The 18,790-nt window shown below is 56.8% G+C and overlaps 1 protein-coding gene across 6 annotated transcripts in view; it reads left to right on the forward strand.

Moving 5' to 3' along the window:
* The window catches only part of OSGIN1 (oxidative stress induced growth inhibitor 1), a 34,339-nt gene that overhangs the window by 12,235 nt on the left and 3,314 nt on the right, over positions 1–18,790 (forward strand). For 3 of the 6 annotated variants that reach the window (XM_061386865.1, XM_061386867.1, XM_061386866.1), the window contains 5 exons: positions 10,663–10,863; positions 14,998–15,101; positions 16,385–16,521; positions 17,443–17,634; positions 17,855–17,946. In XM_061386865.1, coding sequence (XP_061242849.1) covers positions 15,035–15,101; positions 16,385–16,521; positions 17,443–17,634; positions 17,855–17,946 — 488 coding nt within the window. In that variant the 5' untranslated portion in view covers positions 10,663–10,863; positions 14,998–15,034. Of the gene's footprint in view, positions 1–10,662; positions 10,864–10,949; positions 11,269–14,997; positions 15,102–16,384; positions 16,522–17,442; positions 17,635–17,854; positions 17,947–18,790 lie in introns of those variants that run through there. The other 3 variants (XM_061386869.1, XM_061386868.1, XM_061386864.1) reach the window with 2 other exon arrangements.

An 18,790-nucleotide genomic window follows, 5' to 3' on the forward strand; every position in this document is an offset into this window, starting at 1 on the left:
GATTCCTGCTACACATCGTTACGAGATACTGAGTATAGTTCCCGGTGCTGTACAGAAGGCATTATCGTCCATCTGTTTAGTGTGTGACCGTGGTATCTGTTAACCTCAACCTCCTAATTTGCCCCTCCCCCTTCCCCTTGGGTAACCATAAGATTGTTTTCTGTGCCTGTGAATCTATCTCACGTGCTCACCGGCTCGTCTCCCTGCAGCTCTTTGTCTTCTGGAGGGTGAGTGAGGTCAGTCTTCCTTCACGGCCTTTGTAGGGGAAGCAGCCTGGTGGCCCCTTGAGGCACCCCTTCCCCTCGTGGACCCCAGCTTCTCCCCCTGGGAGGTGAGGCGCTGGGCTCCTGGGGCAGCCCCCTCTGAGCGCTGAGTCCCGGTGCCCGGGCAGGAGGCACCCGAGCAGAGAGCCAAGTGCTCCTGCCCCCAGGCTGGGGGGACACGTCTGCCCACCCTCTTCAAAGAGAGGGCGCAGGCTGGGCTCCAGAAGGAGGAAGAAGGCCGCAGTGCCCCAGGGTCATGTCCAGAGTCCCTGACAGCCAGAGCTGGACAAGCCCATCCCTGCCCGGACTTGCAGAGAACTCAGAGCCGGGCCCAGCCCCTTGATGGTTTAGCCCCAGTGCCTCGGGTTCCCCTGTGGGAGCGTCATCACCAACAGTGCAGGCATCGTCCCGTGGTGAGGGGGGGCTGGGCGCCCCGCTCATGCGGGAGACACCCCTCCCCTCCAACCCCAGACAGCCAGGCTGCCCCCCACCTCCCTCCAGGCACCAAACACACGGGGCCTCCAAGGCCCTGCCCCAACTTGTCTGTGCCTGATGGCGGCGACCCAGTGCCGCAGTGGGCAGGAGGCAGGTGGCCCAGACTCCCCCGTCAGTCCAAGGAGCCTGGGGCCTGTCGGGTCCTGCTGGACGCAGCGCCGTGAACAAGGCAGGGCTCTCGTCCGTTCAGACACCCCGTGTCCCAGCCATCTCCTTATTCCCAGCTCGGTGCCACCACGGGATTGTGTTAGTGTTAGTCGCTCAGTCGTGTCCAACTCTTTGCGACCCCATGGACTGTAGTCCGCCAGGCTCCTCCATCCATGGAATTCTTGAGGCAAGAATACTGGAGTGGGTTGCCATTTCTTTTTCCACCACGGGATTGCCCCCCAGTTTAAAATGGGCAAGAAGGACTCAGTCGTGGCCGAAGATTTGAAACTACAGGTAAGGAGCAGTCCTCTGATCCCTCAACCCAGCGATGCTGCTGATGAAGGGATGGTGATAAAGAAAGTGACGGTGGTGGTGACGATGAAGACGGTGGCTGTAGTCACGATGAAGGCAAACAGTGATGGGGATAAGGAAGAAGACGGAGGCCTCGAGGAAGCAGGAGCCAGCTAGGGCTCAGCGTGGACTCAACTCCAGCCATGGTGGGAATACTTCAGCCATAGGAATTGGCAGGTTGCACCAATCCAGGCTTTTCTTTTGGGGAGAGCCAGTGAGCTGCTCCACCTTGAGCGGGACGGCACCTCTCACTCGGATGATAACCCGTCCCTGAGTCACACTGACGCTGGCTCCAGAATGGACCGAGCGCCCGTGTCCACTGTCGGCCTGAACCGCCAGCGTCCTGGCCCAAGGCACTGCCAGCTCTCGCCAAGCAGCCGCCGCAGCCTACACACTGCTCTGGAGCTTCGATGGCCAGGCAGGGACTCGCCCTGCAGCCCAACTCGTATCCCGGCTGTTTCTCTGCAGGGCCCGGCCTCGACCAGCCCCTGCGGCTCCCCTGGGGGCTTCGGTCTTCCCTCTGCCTCCCCACCTGCCCCCATGACCAGGCCACCTCAGGAGAAGTGCAGCCACCCCCGTGACCCCCCCCACCCTCAACCCCATTCCCTCCGAAGCCCCCCAGTGCGGTCTTCTCCCTAACTCAGGACACTTGGGCATGAAGCGCGGATGGTCTCGCCTGGTCTGGTTGGTGAGGCAGGAGCCTCCCGGGTTATAAAGCCCAAGTGCAGGGGGCTCGGGACATACCAGCTGTGGTCATCCCCACCCCCTCTGAGCAGCAGGATCTGGAGAGGCTTGTCCAGAATGAGAGGAAAGCGGGGCAGTGTGGCCTGCGAGGGACAGCGTGGGCACAGGGGGGGACCCCTCGACTGGGAGCCCTGGAGGGACCCAGCAGGGAGGGGCGAGGCCTAAGGCACGGCTTGTCAGAGACTCTGGAGGGAGCAGGGCTTTAACGGGGAGGGACAGGAGTCTGGAATCCTGCTTCCCGCGGCCACAGGACTGGGAAGCCCACAGACCTCCCCTGGGCCCTCACAGCACTCCGCAGAGAAACGGAGGTGCCCCTGGGCTGTGCCCCCAGCCCAGCCGGTCCCTGGGGAAACGTCCAGCTCGCAGGACCTTGAACTCGGGCCCAAGGCCCTGACCCCACTGCTGTCCACGAAGGCCAGGCTCAAAGGCTTTGTGAAATCCAATAAGGACAGCAAACAGGGCTTTTCTTTTTTTTTTTAGCAGCACGTGGGGCGAAAGAAACAAGGAATAGATGCTGCTGCTCCCCTGGGCCGATGGGTGACAGCTGCCGACTTCCCTGGGGCTGTTTATCTGCCTGGACAGTGGTCTTGGGCTGGAAGGAGCCATGTACCTGCCAGGCAGGCCCGGAAGATCGGAGGAGGGGCAGGTCACAGCCCTTGGCCAAACCACCGCTCAGGGTGCTGGGGGCCCGGGACGTGGCCCAGGAGGGTGCACGGGACACTGGCCGGAGCTCAAGGTCAGGGACAAGCAGAGGGGCACCAGGTGTCTGAGCAGCTAGGGGGCACCTGCTCACAGCCCCACCCCAGATCGCACACTGCTTCTGGATTACCAGCGGTGGGGAGAAGGGTGTGGGGGCCCTGGGACGCAGCCTGGCCCCTCTAGGAGTGGTCAAGACAGAGGACTGTCATTCCTTTCTCTTGCGGGGCCAGCGGATGAGTCCGGAGGACGGTGTGGATGGCCGGGGTTCTTGGAGTCACCCAGAGGCCTTGTGACCATGCAGACCGCTGGGCTCACCCCCAGAATTTCTGATACAGTGAATCCCGGGTGGCCTGGGAACCTGAATTTCTAATAAGGTCCCAGGTGCTACTGCTGCTGCTGCTGGTCCAGGGACCACACTTTGAGAACCACTGGCCTAGGGGATGTTTGGGGGGGTCGGGGATGGAAATGGGAACTGGATGATCAGAAAATGACTCTGCTGACTGAAGATGTCCGGATGGTGGAGGCAGAGGTGGGGTGTCCACAGTTCACTGAGAACCCACCATGTGCCAAGCAACAAGCCACCCTGAGGGACAGGTACCACCCCTGTTTCACAGACGAGGAGATGGCGGCTCAGAGAAGTGAAGCAACTTGCCCAAGGACGCACAGCTCGTAAAGTTCCAGAGATGCAGCCCAGAGTCTCTGACTCCACGGACAGGGCCCTTTTCACTCACCTCTCTGCTGTGCCAATGATAGAATCGTGTCTGCTGCTGGAAGGATCTCTAATGGCGTGCCACAGGGCTCCATCTTCAACTTTGGCCAAGTCATGCCAACCTATATGTACATTATATTAAGTGGAGGGTGGCCATTTATGCTCAAAATATTTTAAGAATCTATCGGCGGGACTCCCCTGTGGGTCCAGTGCCTAAGACTCCACGCTCCCAGTGCAGGGGGCCCAGGTTCAATCCCTGGTCAGGGAACTAGATCCCACATGGAGGAACTAAGAGTCCACATGTTGCAACTAAGACCCAACTCAGCCAAATAATTTAAAAAAAAAGTATCAGGGAAAACATGGAAACAAGATTCATTCATTCATTCAATTAGTATTTATCAGGCTCTTGATGAAAGTGAAAGAGGAGAGTGAAAAAGTTGGCTTAAAGCTCAACATTCAGAAAATTAAGATCATGGCATCTGGTCCCCCATCACTTCATGGGAAATAGATGAGGAAACGGTGGAAACAGTGTCAGACTTTATTTCTGAGGGCTCCAAAATCGCTGCAGATGATGATTGCACCATGAAATGAAAAGACCCTTGCTGCTTGGAAGAAAAGCTGTGACCAACCTAGACAGCATATTAAAAAGCAGAGACATGACTTTAACAAAGGTCCGTCTAGTCAAAGCTATGGTTTTTCCAGTGGTCATGTATGGATGTGAGAGTTGGACTATAAAGAAAGCTGAGCCCTGAAGAATTGATGCTTTTGAACTGTGATGTTGAAGAAGACTCTTGAGAGTCCCTTGGACTGCGAGGAGATCCAACCAGATCCATCCTAAAGGAGATCAGTTCTGAGTGTTAATTGGAAGGACTGATGCTGAAGCTGAAACTCCAATACTTTGGCCACCTCATGCAAAGAGTTGACTCGTTGGAAAAGACTCTGATGCTGGGAGGGATTAGGGGCAGGAGGAGAAGGGGACGACAGAGGATGAAATGGCTGGATGGCATCACTGATGCGATGGACATGAGTCTGAGTGAACTCCGGGAGTTGGTGATGGACAGGGAAGCCTAATGTGCTGCAGTCCATGGGGTCGCAAAGAGTCAGACGTGACCGAGTGACTGAACTGAACTGATGATAATTTATTATTGATTGTACAAAGATAATGAAAATTTGGACTCTAAAAATCCATCTATAGGATTCCCTGGCAATCGAGCGGTTAGGACTCTGCGCTTTCAATGCAATGGGGCACAGGCTTGATCCCTGGTCAGGGAACTAAGATCCCACATGCATCATGAGGAAGCCAAAAAAGAAAAAATCCATCTACAACTCCATGGCCCTGACAAACATTCTAGCTTTTTTTTTCTCCCCCCGATTCCTTTCCAGCACCTGCCCACAGGCCCACGATTTTTTAAAAAACAATTATTTTTTTAGATTTTCTTTCTTTAACTTGGCTGCGCTGGGTCTGCCGTGCAGACTTTTCTCTAGCTGTGGCGAGCGGCGGCTACTCTCCAGTTGTGGTGCGCGGGCTTCTCATTGCAGTGTCTTCTCTCGTTGCAGAGCACGGGCCCTAGGCACACAGGCTTTAGCATTTGCAGCTCATGGGCTCTAGAGCACAGGCTCAGCAGTGGTGTACAGGCTCAGTTGCTCCGTGTAACGTGGAATCTTCCCAGGCCAGCATTTGGCCCTGTGTCTCCTGCACTGGCAGGCAGATTCTTTACCACTGACCCACAAGGGAAACACTCCTTGTTTCTACCGTAAAGGGTTTGCACGTTGCCTCCAGGCTCTGTAGCTGTCGTTTCCAAAGGCTGAAGAATAGTCCTCTCTGAGCACTGGCCACGCTGGCTGGAAGTCACCTAGTTTTTGCTCTGAACATGAGCGCTTTGTGGGTGCCTCCTTGTCTGTCATGGCCAGGGTTTGTCTGTTGCTTCAGGTTTCCGCTTAGGATTGGGATTCAGGCTCCGGGGATAGCTGTGCAAAGAGAATGAGAGGCAAAGCCATTGGCGGGGTGGGGGGGGGGGGGTGGAGTCAACATCAAGTTTTCCCATTGGATTCAAATATCAGAGTCGGGGAAACCGAGTCACAGTAGATAAGCAAGGTGACGTGCAGTTCTGGCCGGTTGGTGGAGACCCCACCTGGGTCACCAGTTGGCCCCTGCTGTCCTGGTGGCCTGGCTATTCCAAACACTTACCTCTCTTTCAGACCTCACAGCTGTTCTGGCAACAGCGTCAAGAACGTGGTTTACAAAGAGAAGGGCTGCCAGTCTGGAAGGGAGTCCAGTGTATTGGGCACCTCCAGGGCCCAGGAGGTTCCTGGGCTGTATCTCAGCTCACCTCCCAGCAGCGGCAGGGACAGAGGCCCCCAGCCCCACTGCATCGCCGGTGGTACAGCCCGTGTCCCTCTGCATTCCAGCCCCGGGACATCAGAGTCTGTGGGACCAGGGCCTGAGTCTCAATGTGTCTTTATTTTTTTTTTCTAATTTTATTTTATTTTTAAACTTTACATAATTGTATTAGTTTTGCCAAATATAAAAATATTTGGCACAGGTATACATGTGTTCCCCATCCCGAACCCTCCTCCCTCCTCCTCCCCATACCATCCCTCTGGGCCGTCCCAGTGTGTCTTTAAATCCACCCCCTCCCAAGTGATTCTGATGAGCAGCAGGGATGAGAGGCACAGCTCTGCCGTCTGCAGCTCATAGACAAGACAACGGAAGCCCAGAGAGGTTAAGTCACTCGCCTAAAATCACACAGCTAAAAGCAATGGAGCCAGAATCCTGGTTGGTCTGACTCCAGAGTGGAAGTCTTTTACACCCTAGCCTGGACCCCTGTCCACCCTGAGTGTTCGGCAGACACAGTCATTCCCCTGCCAAGACTTTCCCACGTTGGTTGTTTTTTTTTTTTTTTTTGGCTTAGGGTCTTCCCTAGTTGCAGAGAAACTCTAGCTGCAGTGCTTGGGCTTCTCATCGTGGGGGCTTCTCTTGCTGCAGAGCACGGACTCCAGGCACAAGGCCTTCAGTGGTTGTGGCACACAGGCTTAGTTGCTCTATGACATGTGGGATCTTCCCAGACCAGGGATCAAACCCATGTCCCCTGCATTGGCAAGCACACTCTTAACCATTGGACCACCCGGGAAGTCCCTTTCCCTCCAGTTTTTTAAAGAAAAGAGGGGGCAATCAGGAAGCAGAGAAGGTGGCTGGAGACCCCCAGCTCCTCCTCGGGACCCTCTGGGGTCTCTCCATGGTGGGGAGGGCAGGGCACGGGCTCCCCCAGCTTTGAACCCGTCTACCCCGGGGTCCACGGTGACTATGGGGGCCGTGAACCTGCGCTGAGCCCTGGCGCCTCCCCCGGTGTCCCAGTGCCACCAGACTGAAGTCTGAACTCCCTCCCTTTTCTCTGCCCCGTGGCCTTGGGCAAGCCCCTCCAGGTTTCCTCATCTGTAAACTAAACTGGTTATTGAAAATATTTGCCCACCTCCGTGGGTTATCGGGAAAGTTGATGGAATGTGGTAGGTGACATGACAGGACGCTGTAAGCGGCCAGGGCAAATATTAGCTCTCCGGTCACGCGCTGGCCAGGCCTGGCCTGGTCACGCCAGGATGCCACACAGGCCACGACGTGGAGCCACATCTCACATTCTCAGGCCTCAGTTTCCTCACCTGCGCAATGGGAGAGTAACAGCGCCATGCCTTCCTTCCTGGACTGGTACTGATTCCCTGAAACACCTTGCCTTGTACACACGTCGTAGAGGGGGCAGCCGTGGAGACAGGCGGCCCTCTGGGAGAGTCCAGAGGTCCGTGCCTTTGCGTCTAAGACAGGAAGTGGTCTTCCTTCCTTCCTCGGTTCCTCCGTGGGGGCCTTTCTCCTGCAAGCAGGCTCTGCAGTCACAGCCTTGGGTTCGTGCCCCAGTTCTGCCACCCATGCCGTGTGACTTCAGGCTAGAGATTGGCCTCTCTGAGCCTCCCCCACCCACCCCCTACGCTCAGCTGCCGAACCGACTGTCACCTCGCCAGCCGCACGCTGGAGCTGCAGGGCCCAGAGCAGGAGAGGGCGGCTCAGAAGCGAGGTGCCCTGCCCCCTGCAATGCCCCAGGGTACCAGCCATCCCGGTTTGCCCAGGACTGAGGAGTTCCTGGAACGCGGTGGGGCTTTTGGTGCTAAACCCGGGAACATCCCGGAAGGCCCAGGTCTGCAGGAGTGGTAGGCACCAGGGTCCCACCAATGCCAAGTGAGAGCTGTGTGTGTAACTGCCAGTTTCCCAGCAGCCTCATTAAACAAGTTCGTGTCTGTGATACATCTCCATTAACCCAGGATGTCCAAAGGATTGTTGTGACTTTCAACCTGGAATCCACACAAAAGGCATTGAGCCATTTTACCTTTTCTTTTTCAGTTTTTTTTTTTTTTTTCTGTTCTTACTGTTTGAAATCTAGTGTATATTTACACTTAATGGCTAGATTTTGCCAGGTGACATACAGGCAGCCCAGCTAACTTTGAATTTTAAGCAATGAAAACAAAACTTTTTAGCATAAGTATATCCTAAACATTGCATGGGACATGCTCAAAGTTTATTTCTTATTTATCCGAATTTCGAAGTTACCTGGGTACCTGTGTTTTTATTTTCTGCGTCTACTTTCAGCACATCAGAATGAGGAGGCTCACATTTCAGGGGCTTAATAACCACAGGAGGTCATGGCCAAGCAGGGGGCAGGGCGGATCTAAAGGAACAGGGGCGCCCAGTGGAGTCCAAGAGAGCCGGTCCCCCACAGTCAGCCTGCAAAGCCCGTCGTGCTCTTTCTCTCTGTCTGCGGCCCCTCTAACCTTCGCCCCTTTGTCTGCCTGGGACATTATCGGTCTCAGTCTTGGTCGAGCTTTCTGGCAGCAGCTCAACACATTTTATTTCTGATCATCTGCTGTCAGGTAAACAGGCGCCAGGGAAGAAAGTCCATCTCCCACACACAGTTCTCCCACATCAGCAAATCCTCAAATTCCAGAAAAATCCAGGGCCAGCGTGGGCGGCGGGGCAGCTTGGGGGTGAAGGACCTGCCAGGCCCAGAGATGGGGGTCCCCGGAGCCCACCTCCTTCCCAGGCACCCCTCTGGGTTGTGAGCCTCAGGGTCCTTTCTCCCGGCTCCACCAGGCCCTGGGTGGGAATCTCTGAGCCTGGAGTGTCTCTGTCTGCCTCAGTTTACACACCCAAAACCACCGGGGGGGTTGCAGACCAGGGCCCTGGGGTGGGGAAGTGGAGACAGCTGGGGGATGGGGGGAGGTGTGATTCGCCGTCACAGCTCCAGTGCGACAGCCCTGGACTAGAACCTGGGGTGTGTGGGGTGCACCTCAGGGTGTCAGGGAGTTTTGGTAACAAGGCCCCCTGGAACAGAGGCCCAGAGAGGTGGGCCACCGGCCCAAGGTCACACAGCATGTGTGCAGCAGAGCTAGGGGCCAGCCAGGGGGCAGCGGATTCCCGCCTGCATGTTCTGTCCCGCTGTGCCACACGGCACCAAGCGTCCCTGCCGCCGATGACCTCAGGGGAAGACTCTGAGTGCCACTTCTCCTGGGTAAAGGGAGGCCCCGAGGGCGCCCTGCCTCCCGCAGGCTCACCCAGCCCGTAAGGCTGAGCCGTAAACTAGCTTCCACCCACCACATCGCACGCTGGGTGCAGCCTTGCCTGGACCAGTCACATGGTTCGTGGGTCCCGGTGCCCCGGGGTCTCCTCACCCCAGCTCCTCACACTACCCCTCAAACCCTCCGGCCCCTCCTTATGAGGCACCCCTCTCTGCCTCTCCCATCCCCTAGGAGCCCCATGGTCAGCCCTGGTTCCCGCCCTCCCAGTCTCCCTCTGCATATTCCATGCTGTGCTTGCTCCAGGGCAGGGCCCTGGTCCTCTGTGACCACCAGGGCCAGGATTAGGACACAGACATCACCTCGGGCACAAAATGCAAGAGGCAACAAAGCATTCTGTCACCAAGGCACTTAGTGCGTTCATGCAACATCTTTATCTCTTTACTGTTTACATTTTGGCCATGCCTTTCGGCATGTGGGATCTTTGTTCCCTGACCAGGGATCAAACCCATATCCCCTGCAGTGAAAGTGCAGTCTTAACCAGTGGACGGGCAGGGAAGTCCTCATACAATGTTTGTGTTTTTTAAACATTAGTATTTGTTTGTTTGTTTCTGGTTGCGCCGGGTCTTCGTTGCTGCTTGCGGGTCTTCTCTCGTTGCAGCGAGCGGGAGCTGACTTCGTTGCAGCGCGCGGGTTTCTCATGGCTGTGGCTTCTCTTGTTGCAGAGCACAGGCTCTAGGGCATGCAGGCTCAGGAGTTGTGGTGCATGGGCTTAGTTGCAGCACGTGGGATCTTCCCAGACCAGGGATCGAACCCGTGTCCCCTGCATTGGCAGGTAGATTCTTAACCACCGAAGTCCCACAATATTTTTAAAAATCAAGAATATAAAAAACACCAAAATCCAGGATGAACAAAATATCAAAGTGTTAAATAAAGACAGCATCAGCATTCTGATTTTTGCAGCAGTTTCTGGTACCACTCAGCATGTCATGGTTAGAGATACTGCCTTTGTCTGAAGTTTTAAAACTTTTGTTTATCTTGGGTTTCGGACATTAATTTTTTTAATCTTTTTTTTTTCCTTTGGTTGCACCATGAAGCATGAGAGTTCTTAGTTCCCTGACCAGGATCAAACCTGTGCCCCTGCATTGGGAGCACAGTCTTAACCACTGGACCGCCAGGGAAGTACCATTTGGGCATTAATTCTGATTTTTTTAAATTGCATCAAAATACTCTTTTCTTGATCACTGAGTATTTTGGGGCATCCCCTTAAATTTTTACACAAGGTGAGGACCTCCTTGCTTCACCCTGGTCCCAGCGGTAGTGGGGCAAAACATACCCCCCGTCCCCCTCACAGGGCAGGGCTGGCAGGAAAGTCTCCAGGTAAGAGAGGTGACAACCCCATGAAAAATGAAATAACAGCTAATAGGCATTGAGTCTATAGGCCAAGCACTGTCCTCACTTCCTCCCGACCTTCCTTCCCTGAGCTCCCTTACTGCGCTGAGAACCCTCTCAGACGTCGGATAGAGCAGACGTAAAGATGCTTCCCGCACCATACAGAACCCACATCCCGGTTTGGGGAGAGACGATAATATAATAAAATCTATAAGAATCAGCAGAACGTGAGGTGTGCAATGCTACCGGCTAAAGACGGGGGCGGGGGGAGCGGGGAATGAAGAAAAGGAGCTCTGAACCTTGTTTTAGGCACAGTCACCGAAACAGCACGATCGCCCAGGAAGGAGAGGTGCCACATGGCGCAGACGAGGGAACTGAGACAGCCCGCCCAGGAGGGAGCAGGGCGGGGCTCCCAGCCTGGGGCCGAGGCAGGAGTGGGCGTGGGGTGGAGAAGCGCGGAGACCCCCAGCAGAACCGGGACTTTCTCCACTCAAAGCGACCGCCTTGATGGTACGTTGGGCGGGACTGTCTCCGCCTCCCTAAAAGGCGAAAGGCCAGGTTGGCTCAGCCTGGCCGGTGTCCGCCCCGCCTCCTCGCCATGGACCACCCCGGGGTGGGCCCTCTAAGGCCGTCCCCTGGGGCTGGCAACGTGACCGCTCGCCCTCAAGTGTGCAAGTTCATTCATCCAGGGGCCCCTGCTGACTCACGCTTATGAAAGTGATTTTCCTGGCCCCGCCCTCCGCCCGCCTCTTCCCAGCCCCTGAAATACCCGGGCTTCCCGGCCTCTCGCACCCTCTTGGATCCCCACGGGGTAATGTGCGTCCCGCTCCCTCGGCCGGCTCCCTGACCCCCGGTTCTCCGGTTCTCCGAGAGGCCTGACCGCGCTCCCCAGTGTCCTCGACCCAGGCGGGTCAGGTGAGTGACCCGGGCAAGGCTTGGGGGAGGTGGGAGAAGGTAGCCCGACTCGAGCAGGGCCCTGGAGCCAGGCGGACCACCCCGGCTCCCCACAACCAGCATGACCCCCTCCAACCCCCGAGATCCTCCCCCACCCCTCCTGGCCATGCCCATCTCCAGGTGCCTGGCACCCTCGGCCGACAGCTGCCCTGCCGGCTGGCTTGCTGGGAGTTCACCTCAGCCCACGTGATGCTACTCCAGGCAGGAAAGAGAGGTGCGGCCAGCCCAGGCCGGCTGCCCGCCACCCCGAGGCCACTGGGTCCCGGGGGCAGGCTGGGTGCTTCCCTCCATCTCCGCCTCTCCTGCTCTTATGGGACCGAGCCCCAGGGTCGAGGGGGACCTGGCTTCTCACAGGAGGGTTGGGGGTGCCGAGAATGAGCGGTGGGGTTTCAGAGGGTCTGGAGAGCTCTTGGGGCTCCAGATGAGGGAGGCTCTGGGACCACTGGTGTCATGGGGTGGGCGTGGAGGCCAAGGGCTCACCCTGGTGACTGGCAGGTGGCACTTGGGCTGACGGAGCACCTCCCCATCCTCCCCTGCCCTGGCCTCATGGCACTTTCTCGGGGGCACTGTTGTGCCATCTTCCTCAGAGGGGACTCCGACAGTTGTCACAGGGCAGGGTTTGGGGTGTGGTCTCCGACATTCCTGGAAAAGACACCTCCCTCCTGACCCCAGTTTTTCCCTTTGGGCAATAGGGATAACAGGAAAAAAAACAAAAACAAAAAACCTTGGGGTGGGGTAGGAGGGTTGTCATTAAAGTGAAATGAGCAAAAATACCACAGGTGCTCAGTAAATGTAGCCATACAGTTGTCGTAAGCCTTAGAGCAGTGTAAGCTTCAATAACCCTAGAAATTGCAATGTTCCAAACTCTACGCTCCACACCCAGGAAGGTGCGATTATTCCCATTTCTTTTACGCTTCATTTCTCCTGTGAACTCAAAGGCCTTTTTAATGTCAACATTTGCCATCTTCAACCAGAGGGACACTGGAAACTGACCTTCCCAGCTCCCCAAAACTAAACAGCGTGTAAGAAATAGGAAGTTACACTTTCAAATGGAAAGTTGGCAGTGTGCGCTCTTCCAAGGAGGTTTCGAGAGCTCCAAGTCTCGGGACTTGGGCCCTGTGTGTATTGCAGCGCAGGAAGCAACCGTCAGGTCAGCCTCTGGGTGGTGACCTCACGCGTGTGGCATCCAGAAGTTTCTGGCGTAAGCACTGGACGTGGGGTCCAAAAGCCCTGGTGGTGAATGGGGCCTTCTTCCTCCTGGGAGCATGAAGACGGGGCAGTCTGTAGTGGTTCCTCGTCTGTAAATGGGGGCTCCTGCAAACACCCCTCTTATTGGCGCTGGGAGGATTCACGAGGACAGGGCAGAAAAGGACTTGGCCCGGCATGGGCGCTCCGTGGGCACCCAGTGTGGCAGGCTGTGGGGCGTCTAGGGACCAAACTCTCGATTCATTGCCCACTGGCTCTGTGACCTCGGGGGCGTGGCCTCACTGCCCTGAGCCTCAGTTTGCTCATCTGTAGAGTGGGTTCCCTGAGGATGAAAGGTGCCGATGCCGAAAGGAGCTTGTGACGGGGTCCTGTCGCCACTGTTCCTGGGGACAGTGAGGACATCAGCGTGGCGCCCCGGGGCTGTGTGAAGGGAGTGTTCTAGGAGCCTCAGCCCCTACCCCAGGGCCACTGGCACACCCAGCCGCTGGCCAGTGAGCCGCTGTACCCTCCCAGCTGGAGCACCGGGACAGAGCTGCACTCAGCCTGGAGGGGCCTCCATCACACGCTGTCACACCCCATCACGCCCCGTCACACCGCCTCGGGGGGCACGAGAAGGCCCTCGCACAGGGCAGCCCGGGCTCAAAACCGGTTTAGCCTGCACCCCTTGTGGCAAATTCCCCGCAAGCCATCCAGGACGGTGAGACACTTGCTGGGCCTCGGCTTCCTCATCTGTAATATGGGCGCGGTCATGAGAGTACTTCTAACAACCCGGTTAAATATGGGTTACGTTGGCGAATGTGCGTCAAGTGTTCAGGGCATGCTCAGCCCGCAGAAGTTCAGAAATGTTGGTGGTTCTCTGTGGCCGTGGTGTCACCCCAGAGCGGACAGCGGGGTCCCTGCAGGGAACCAGGTGTGGAGCAGGCCAAGGGGTCCCTGATGGACACAGCTCACAGCCCAGGCCCCACTGAGGCGGTTCTCGGGAGACCAGAGGGCACATCCCCCTGGGACACCCGAGGTGCCCTGCTGCCTCCGAGCCCCCCTGTCCTCACCTACCAGCCGGAGATGATGGCGCCCGCCTCTCCGGGTGCCTGCAGGGCCCAGATGCTGTGGCTTAGCTGCAAGCTCCTCTCCTCGCAAACTGTAAAGTGCTGTGGGCGGGCCCGTTGCCAGCGCCGTGGGAGCGACACCCAGGTCCTCCAGCCAGCCCCTCTGCTGTCCCCCCACTGCCCAGTGGGGGGCGCTGTCACTCTCAGCACATCAGAGGTCACACGCCGGCCTCGGTCATGCTCCCTCAGCCCGTTCAAGATTTGCAAAAAACATGAATCAGTTGCCCATTCTTCCAAATCAGGGAATTCACATAAAAATCCAGATTGAAGCTTTTTCCTGAAAGAATTCTGAAGGCGGGTGATGCCAGGCTCCCATCCCTGGCTGCTCGGGGCGGTCTGGGCCCTGTGCCACTGACTCACCCTTTCACTTGCTATGAGCCAGATCTCATAGCAAGGTCTTGGCCTCCCTGGAGACAGGCCGAGAGGCCTGTGCGGGGTGTTCAGGCAAAGCTGCGCTGGGGGGACGTGGAGAAGGTGGGTCTGGGGTTGGATCCATCGGAGTGATTTGGGCTTGTGGCCAGCAGAGGGTGCTGGTGCTCCAGAAACGGGCAGTTTTAAAGGCATTTGTCCTAACCTAGAGGCTTCAGCTTCCTGTCTCTGTATGTCCACCTGTTCTAGCCCAGCCCCTGAGCCCTGGGCTCTTCCCAATGGCCCATTTTCTCCAGGTCGGTACTCCAAGTACATCACCTCCCTGTGTCCCCCTACCCCCCAACAAACCTATGAGGTAGAGACTATGATTACTCCCATTATACAGATGAAGAAACCGAGAGCCAGAGAGATCCAGGAATGGGCCCATTGTCATCAATTCAGAAGTGCCTCTCCAGGGCCAGGTCCACTGAAGACCTGAAGGCTGGCCTGTGAGGTGGGGGTGTGGCTGTCACAGGCGTGCTGGACAGGGCTTGCTTCAAGAAAGAGCCAACTCATTGGAAAAGACCCTGGTGCTGGGAAAGATTGAAGGCAGGAGGAGAAGGGGGCAACAGAGGATGAGATGGTTGGATGGCATCACAAGTAATGGACATGAATTTGAGTGAACTCCAGGAGATGGTGAAGGACAGGGAGGCCTGGCGTGCTACAGTCCATGGGGTCACAAGAGTCAGACAAGTCAGACTTGGCGACGAAACAACAGCAACTGTTACCATCCGTAATGAGATGGGAGTGTGGAGTGAGGCTCAGAGAGCAGGAGACCACCAGGCTGGGGAGGGAGCCTTGCATTATTGGGCCTGTTTAGGAGGTAGCAGGTGTGAGAGGAGCGTCATCGTAAGACTCAGGGAGGGCCCTGGACTTGACCCTGAGGCCAACGGGAGGCCACCCTGCAGCTGGGAAGTGACCACCTGACTCCCAGGCTCAGTGAGCGGCCCCTCTTCCCCTGTGCTCCCAGGTCGGCTGCCAGCCCCACATCCCCCTCAGCCACAGGCATGAGCAACCGGAGGAAGGACCACCTTGGTGCCAGCAGCTCAGAGCCCCTCCCGGTCATCATCATTGGTGAGTGCTGCTCAAGGCAGGGGGGTTGGGTGGGTCGGAGGTCAGGAGCGTTCACTCAGCGCTCTGCTCAGCAGTTTCTAAAACATCATTCCAAACGGTCCTTCCAGGAACCCACAAGGCAGGAGCAGAACGACCTGGAGAGGTTGCCCGGCGGGGTGGGGGCCGGGGGGGATGGTGGGCTGCTGGTGATAAGTGGGCAACTGGCCTGTGTTCCCCTGCGCTGGGTGCCTGAGTGAGAAGACACAGCAGCTGCATATGGTCCTGTCCTCAGGTCTGCAGAAAGGGGGAACAGAGGCCCCCGCCCTCCAGGCCAGCATCAGGTTGAACCACGTGAAATGGCCATTTTTGTAAGTTCAGGACAGTTGAGCACCAGCGATTTCACATGGTTCATCCTAACCGTTGTCTCCATAAGTGGGACTCAGCACAGCACAAGATAAGAGGACATATAAGAAGTGATGTCGCAAGGTTAATTGCCCGAGAAGGGCCACTAGTGAGTCCTGGGGTTCATCAGGTCCGGGGGCAGGCGGCCCCACCACGGGTGGCTTTAGCGCCCGTCCGGAGCGCCCCTGCCCCCGAGCTCACCCTGTCAGCACACCGTCTTATGTGCTGCAATGTTCTCCACATCCCTCGAACCCACCGCATGGTCGGTCCTGGAGGACTGGGCTTGTCCTTGGTGTTCTCAGGGTCTCATTCTCGCTGCTCTATGACCACAGGCAAGTTACTCAGCCTCTCTGCTCCAGCATCCTCACGTAGCAAAGGAGCAAAAGTAGCGTGCACCTGGCTCGGGGGGTAATGCACGGGCTTCCGGGCTACGGAGAGGCTTGTTACAGCAGCAGTAGCTTTATTATTTTGCTGTTAAAATCAGTGGGGACTTCCCTGGAATGGTTCAGACTTTGCCTTCCAAGGCAGGGAGGGCAGGTTTGATCCCCAGTCGGGGAGCTAAGATCCCATATGCCTTGAGGCCAAAAAACCAAAACATCAAACAATATTATTTTAAAAAATTCAATAAAGACTTTAAAAATGGTCCACATAGAAAAAAAAAATGTTTTTAAATCACTTAACAGAAAGCTTGACACATAGTAAGCACTCAGTAAACATCAGTGGTTATTTCCACAGCTTTCTCTAGTTGTTAAAGTGGTGCAGCACTAATATATGCTTTATTTTTATGTTTATGAGTAAAGAGCAAATCAGGGGATGACACAGATCAAAACCAAAGCTCTCGGTGGTGGTGGAGGTCTTAGGGCTCCAACGTTCTGCCCTCTGACCATGCCCTCTCTCCCCAGGCAACGGTCCCTCGGGCATCTGCCTGTCCTACCTGCTCTCAGGCTACACCCCCTACGTGAGGCCGGATGCCATCCACCCGCACCCCCTGCTGCAGAGGAAGCTCTCAGAGGCGCCGGGGGTCTCCATCATGGACCAGGTGGGCTTGAGCTCTGGGCGGAGGGGGAACACCCCCACTGCAGGGAAACTCTCCCAGGTAAAAATCAAAAAGCATTTGTGGGAATTCCTCACCAGTCCAGCGGTTAGGACTTGGTGCTTTCACTGCCGGGCTCAGAGTTCCATCCCTGGACAGGGAACTAGGATCCCACAAGCCACGTGGCACAGCCAAGAAACAAAAGGATGTGTTTGTGAGACACAGGAGGCCACAGAAACCGGGAAAGAGGGGTGGCAGCTTTCTTTAAGATGTCAGCATGTCTCACCTCCCCTAGTCCAGCGATTCTAAACTCAGGACAGTTTTGCTCTCCTGGGGACACTTGGCCACCTAGAAACAGTTTCAGCTGTCACGCCCAGAATGGTGACACCATTGGTTTAAGAGGGTCAAGGCCAGGGATGCCAGAACATCCCACAACACACAGGACGAGCCCCCCAGCCCCGGAGCCAGGAGTGCCAAAGCTGAGGACCCCAGTCCTGGATACTGCAGACCTACTAGCCCCTGCTTAGGAGGGCCGCCCAGTCCCCCCTCCACACCCCTCGCCTCCCAGGAGGTCACTCAGTGTCCGCTGCCCCTTCAGGCAATGTCCATCAAGCTGGTCCCCTCCACCCCAGAGCTGGAGGGTGAGGAAGTAAGCCATGTGGGGTCTAGATAGGGATTTCCCAGAATTCCTCAGTACAATGCAGAGAAAAAGGTTTGTGCTCCAGTACAGTTGAGAGACGCTGGGTTTGGCAAATCTAAACGGGTAAATGCCGCTGCAGGACTTGTCAGAGCCTTTAGTGTGCTGCTGTGTGTGATGACCTTCGGGGAGGCGGCGTTTCCCAAGTTCATCTGACACCCCAATACAAGGGAGGGAAGGTGAGACCAGGCAGCCCTCTGACCTGCGGCCCCCCCGCCCCCCAACTCCAGGACCTAGACTACCTGTCCGAAGGCCTGGAGGGCCGGTGCCAAAGCCCCGTGGCCCTGCTCTTTGACGCCCTCCTGCGCCCAGACACGGACTTTGGGGGCAGCGTGGAGTCCGTCCTCACCTGGAGGCACCAGAAGGAGCGAGCGATCCCCCACCTGGTCCTGGGCCGGAACCCGCCTGGGGGCGCCTGGCATGTGAGTGGGGCCGGATGGGGTGCGGGGACTTGTGCCAAACCTCCCTAACGCAGATCAGGACTCTTGCACTTCCCACCTTTCCCTATTCGCCCCCACTGCCCCCTCCTCCCTCCCCTTCCCCCCCGCAACCAGCCCCAGCAGCTGAGGCCTCCCCTGCTCTCCAGCCCTGGGGGGGCTGGGGGCCAGAAGAGAACTGGACTTTGCTCTCCTTCACTCCTAGTCCATTGAAGGCTCCATGGTGACCCTGAGCCAAGGCGAGTGGATGGGGCTCCCCGACCTGCACGTCAAGGACTGGATGTGCAAGAAGCGCAGGTGAGGCCACCCTGGAAAGCCAAGGTGGGCAGGGAAGACCCGAGCCCACCCCCGACACTGAACTGGCAGCTAGAGGTCAAGGGGCTTCAGAGGCTCATCGAGCCTGCTCTCGAGGGGGGATGCTGTGGTCAACGCTGCAGCTGGGCTGGGGAAAGGACTTGCCCAGGGCCGCACAGGCAGTGAGCAGCAGAGCTGGGCTCCCCAGGACCCCCCATCCGGTGCTCCTGCTTCACAATCTCGACTGGGCCTCCCTGTGGCATCCCAGGCTCTAAGGAGGGGTGACCACTGGCCCCTGCCCCCCACATCCTGCCTCAGAGCCTCTGGCCCAGGCTCCCCAGTCCTCTGGCCTCCCACAGCCCCTCCCGATATTCTGAGCCTGGCCTGCAACCGTCTCTTTTTCTCGGTCAGCTAATCCATCGGATGCACTTTTTTTTTAAATTGATTTTGCATTAGAAACAAAACTACAGTACAGGAAATTGAAAACTGAGAAAAGAAAGACAGCTGACTCCTAACCCCACACTCCTCCCCAGCACTGCCGCACCTCGGAGGGTTCTCTTCCCATCCCACTTCCTGCTCCATAATGACCATGCTGCACACTTCTCACCACCCCAGAGAGACAGCTGAATCACAACAGATGCCAGCCCCTGCTCATCCCAGGGCACGAGGCGTAAAGTTGCCCAGTGCTCAGGGTGGCATCTGCCCTTGACGTTTTCTCCACCCTCGGGGCCTGTTGTTGTTCAGTCTCACAGTCATGTCTCTTTGTGACCCCATGGACTGCAGCACACCAAGCTCTTCTGTCCTCCACTATCTCCCGGAGCTTGCTCAAACTCATGTCCATTGAGTC

The sequence above is a fragment of the Bos javanicus genome, chromosome 18 (assembly GCF_032452875.1).
Source record: "Bos javanicus breed banteng chromosome 18, ARS-OSU_banteng_1.0, whole genome shotgun sequence".
NCBI classification, from domain to species: domain Eukaryota; kingdom Metazoa; phylum Chordata; class Mammalia; order Artiodactyla; family Bovidae; genus Bos; species Bos javanicus.